Source organism: Montipora foliosa, chromosome 12 (genome assembly GCF_036669935.1).
Source record: "Montipora foliosa isolate CH-2021 chromosome 12, ASM3666993v2, whole genome shotgun sequence".
Taxonomy (NCBI): Eukaryota; Metazoa; Cnidaria; class Anthozoa; order Scleractinia; family Acroporidae; genus Montipora; species Montipora foliosa.
This window is the reverse complement of record NC_090880.1, coordinates 20900453-20905080: the sequence shown is the minus strand read 5'-3', so window position 1 is coordinate 20905080 and position 4628 is coordinate 20900453. Positions and strand designations below refer to the sequence as shown.

General features: G+C 39.2%; 2 protein-coding genes across 2 annotated transcripts in view; both read left to right on the top strand.

Moving 5' to 3' along the window:
- Nucleotides 1–470: 470 nt before the first annotated feature.
- On the top strand, nucleotides 471–1166 carry LOC137980970 (melanocyte-stimulating hormone receptor-like). Its single transcript, XM_068828350.1, has one exon. The coding sequence runs from the start codon at nucleotides 471–473 to the stop codon at nucleotides 1164–1166; it is 696 nt and encodes a 231-aa protein (XP_068684451.1).
- A 2808-nt stretch (nucleotides 1167–3974) lies between these two features.
- The window catches only part of LOC137980969 (melanocyte-stimulating hormone receptor-like), an 837-nt gene continuing 183 nt past the window's right edge, over nucleotides 3975–4628 (top strand). The window contains exon 1 of the mRNA XM_068828348.1: nucleotides 3975–4628. This exon is cut by the window's right edge and continues 183 nt beyond it. Within this exon, the coding sequence (XP_068684449.1) occupies nucleotides 3975–4628 (654 nt within the window).

Genomic DNA, 4628 nt, shown 5'->3' with positions numbered 1-4628 from the left:
CACTTCCGGTTATTTTACTTCCTGTAAAAACCTGACCTCACTTCCGTTTCCGCTTTCGGAAAAGTCGACCCAGAATCAGTCTGTTTCAGGAGCACATGACTAGGAGCGAACAACAACTACAACAGTGTGCAAAGTTTCATCGGAAATCTATGACAAGTTGTATTTCAAGGAAATTACTTAAGGTCCAATATGGGTAAAAGATAAATTATGTATTGTTTTAATGAAATCACCGAGCATCACATCAATAAATAAATTCATAATATGCAACGTAAAAAATGACTAGAACATGAAGATGTTTTGTAAAAGAAGGAAACCACACTGCCTGGAGACTCAAAATGTCGACAACAAATTTTACAGTACATAGCCAAACAATGGAGGACTTTTTCTGCTCTACAGAATTATCTGAAAGGATACACATCCCGCTAATATGTCTTTCAGTGGTCAACATTATTTTTGCCCTGACTGCAACGATGGGAAATACACTAATCATCGTTGCCCTTCAGAGAGAAACATCCTTACATCCGCCTTCCAAAGTTTTGCTTCGAAACCTGGCAGTAACGGATCTCTGTGTTGGTATCATTTCACAACCACTTCAAATTGCTGTCTTCCTGACTTTGCTGTATAAATCGCACCAATTGTGTCGCTACACCGATGACGTGGGTCGGACTGCAAGCACCATTCTATGTGGAGTGTCAATGTTTACAACAACCGCCGTCAGTGTGGACAGACTTCTTGCTCTGTTGTTAAGACTCAGGTACAGACAAGTTGTAACCCTCAAACGAATATATGGAGCTGTGATCGCGTTGTGGGCTTTCTCAATCTTCACGGCATCCACTTCGCATTGGAACTACGCTGTATGGGTTGCCTTGGTGATTTCTTCAACTTCTTTGTGTCTTGTGACATCCATTTTCTGTTACTCGAAGATTTTCCTCACCCTGCGTCGTTATCGAAGTCAAGTTCGAGACAACGCCCAGGAACAAGTGAATCAAACATTTCCATTGAGTATAATGAAACGATACAGAAAGACAGTGTACAGTGGAATGTGCGTACAGTTGGCATTAGTTTCGTGTTATTTGCCATATTTGTTGGTGTCGTCATTCGAATATCGAGAGAATGTGATGCGAAGAAGACAGTCGGCAGATGATTCTTACCGAGCAGTTGGATAAAGTACTCGAGCGATTTACAATTACGGTTGTGAGCGTAATTTGTCACCCACGACATTAAAAGGTAATCAAATGGTTTTCTCGTGAAATTAGGAAATAATTTCACGCTCGTTTTGTCAAAATTCTGATAATTTCCCGAGCCTTTAGGCGAGGGAAATTATCAGAATTTTGACAAAACGCAGAGATGTTACCATGGCAATGTTACCATGGCAGTTTTATAATTTCACTCGTCGCCATTTGATTACACATACTTATCTTCAGACAAGTTGCTTGAAATGAAGGGTGCGTTCGATTTACCGTATTCCGGAATAGGAATACATGGAATAGAAATTAGAAATCCTTCGTTTAATCTTTACGTACATTTTCATAAATTGTCAAACACCTGCTAAAATGCTATTTTAAACATATCTTTATTATCCTTGTTGCTTCAAAACGCCAGACATACCGTTTTAAATCATCACTCTACGTTTTTCTATTCCAGAATAGGGTCAATCGAACGCACCCTGAATATTGGTGAAATGAAGGACTTGACTTGAAAACACCAGGGAGTACTTTGTCAAGAGAAACGAAGAAGTCATTGTCTCCTGTCTTTGGGCGTTTGGTTGGCAAGCTTAGCCTTTTCATAGGTGGCATTTTGGCTCAACAATTACTTGAGCAACTTCCGTTTTTTCCCCTTATTTTCCTGTTTAAAAGTATGCATTTCATAGGGCCAGGGAAACGGTTGATTTTTTCGCCCTCTGCCTAAAAGTCAGCCGAAAACACAGAATTTACTAACAGTTTCCTAACTCAATTATAATATTTTCTTAGAAAACCAGGTTTTACACAAACCTCGGGAGAGAAAGTGGCGATGGTGGGCTGCAAAGGCGCTTTGGAGTACTGAGTACTTGTACCAAAAAAGGTCTCCCGTTATCAGCCTTACTGGTGAAAAAGTCCTTCTTGAAAGGATATCCGGCTCTTTCTGTTTGATATAAGGTAACGAACAAATCGTCCGAAAAATGTATATTTTAGGTAATTTTGTAACGGTAAGCCTAATAAATTACGGTAAAACCACGAAAAGTGTTTGGAGCTTACAGTTCACAAAGGACTTTTAAGGAGCTTTTTTCTAGGGTCTTGCTATGTACAAGATAAACGTGAACCGCACAACCGCATGCACCGATAACGGCACTAGCACAGGGCGAGTGTTCTACATACGTCCTTCAGTAATCAGGTTCAAAAATAACCTTGAGTTCGCTTGGAGGAAAATTGACGATCTATGAAATGAAGAAGTTTAAAAAGAACTTGAAAATCTTTTAGACTATTTAGGGCGCTCATTTCTGATTTTATTTTAACAACTTTAATTTCCATATCGTGACACACATTTCAATGACGGTTTGTTTCCGTGTTTATTTCTGTTGTTATAATCTGAAAATATATTTCACATCAAATTCTGGAACCATTGCAAAAATCCCAACAGATATGATGAGAGCTTCAGAGCCTTTTAAGTGCAGTTCGTAAAAAATTACGGCAGGTGCTCTTTATTCGGAAACCCATACTTCTGGACACGCACATTGATAAAATGGCGGAATTTCATTGACGCCAAGCTTAATCCGTCAAAGAATTCCCATTTTCTCCTGAACGAGTACGGTGACCCCCATTTTATATATCATCCAAATGGTCTAGATAAAAGCAGTGAAGAAACTAATTTTAAGAAAAACACGACACTCCTGAATTTTAATCCTAATTTTGAATTACTATTGTCGTAGTCTTAATTATTGTCATTATTATTATTGTAATTTCTCTAGTATTTATATTCCCTGTAATTTATTGTTCATTTCACACTGAAGATGGCAGAGGCTACTGCCGAAACATGTTTGTAAAACTCAGGAGTGTCGTGTTTTTCTTAAAATAAATTTATAGATCATATTTTTGCTAAGAATGGTGTTATCTTGGAGTGGTAAAAATATCAGCAAAAATTTATGGCCAGTTTTTTGGCAACTCTATAAAATTGTACGGAAGGAGTCATTACGAGTCCAACAGCCCACACTCAAGTTAAATCTATTTTGAAGTGTCAAGCACGCAAAAAGACATTCAAATGCACTTTTTAGGTATGGAATGACACCAGGGTCCGTGTCATATCATGGATTATATTTGTAAAACCGAGCTAAATGTGTAAGTCCAACATCATGGATGCGCCACAATAGTCGAAGTGGCATAAATTGCCAGTCAGGACGCAGCTCTTTACAACCTCTAATTTCATTTGGATCCCTTTAAAACGCAGCTCTACAGTTTTTAGGGTTAGGATCCATTGTTTTTTTTTGTATTGTTCTTTGTGTCCACTGAACCAATCCCGACAGTCGTACCAAGGGCTGCGTGCTGGTCCCTACATAGCCGTATTCGTGAGCGTCGTACTATGTACACGAGCTCGGTGACCCCCCTCCACCCCATTTTCATTACATTTTTATCATCTCCTAAAACATGTTACAACAGTGTGCAAAGTTTCATCGGAAATCTATGAAAACTTCTACTTCTAAGGAATAACTTAAGGTCCAAAGTAGGTAAAAGACAAATTATTTATGGCTTTGAAGAAATCCCCTTGCATGACATCAATAAATAAATTCATAAATATGCAATGTATAAAATGGACGGACATGAAGATGTTTTTTAAAAGAAGGAAACCACACTGCCTGGAGATTCAAAATGTCCACAACAAATTTTACAGTACATCGCCAAACAATAGAGAACTTTTCCTGCTCTACAGAATTATCTGAAAAGATACACATCCCGTTAATATGTCTTTTAGTGGTCAACATTATTTTTGCCCCGACTGCAACGATGGGAAATACTCTAATCGTTATTGCCCTTCAAAGAGAAACATCCTTACATCCGCCTTCCAAAGTTTTGCTTCGAAACCTGGCGGTAACGGATCTCTGTGTTGGTATCGTTTCACAACCAGTTCATTTTGCTCTCTTCCTGGTTTTGTTGTATCAATTGCCCCAAATGTGTCGCTACACGTATGCAGTGAGGCGGACTGCAAACACCATTCTGTGTGGAGTATCAATGTTGACAACAACCGCCGTCAGTGTGGACAGACTTCTTGCTCTGTTGTTAGGACTCAGGTACAGAAAAGTTGTAACCCTCAAACGCATATATGGAGCTGTGATCGCGTTTTGGGCTTGCTCATTCTTCACGGCAGCCATTTGGCATTGGGACTACGCTGTATGGCTTGTTTTGGTGATTTCTTCAGCATCATTTTGTTTTGTGACATCCATTTCCTGCTACTCGATGATTTTCCTCACCCTGCGCCGTTATCAAAATCAAGTTCGAGACAACGCACAGGAACAAGCGAATCAAACAATTCCATTGAATATAAAACGATACAGAAAAACAGTGTACAGTGGAATGTGCGTACAGTTGCCATTAGTTTCTTGTTATGTGCCAGGTTTGTTGGTGTCGCCATTCGCATATCCAAGTCGAGAGTTGCGAAGA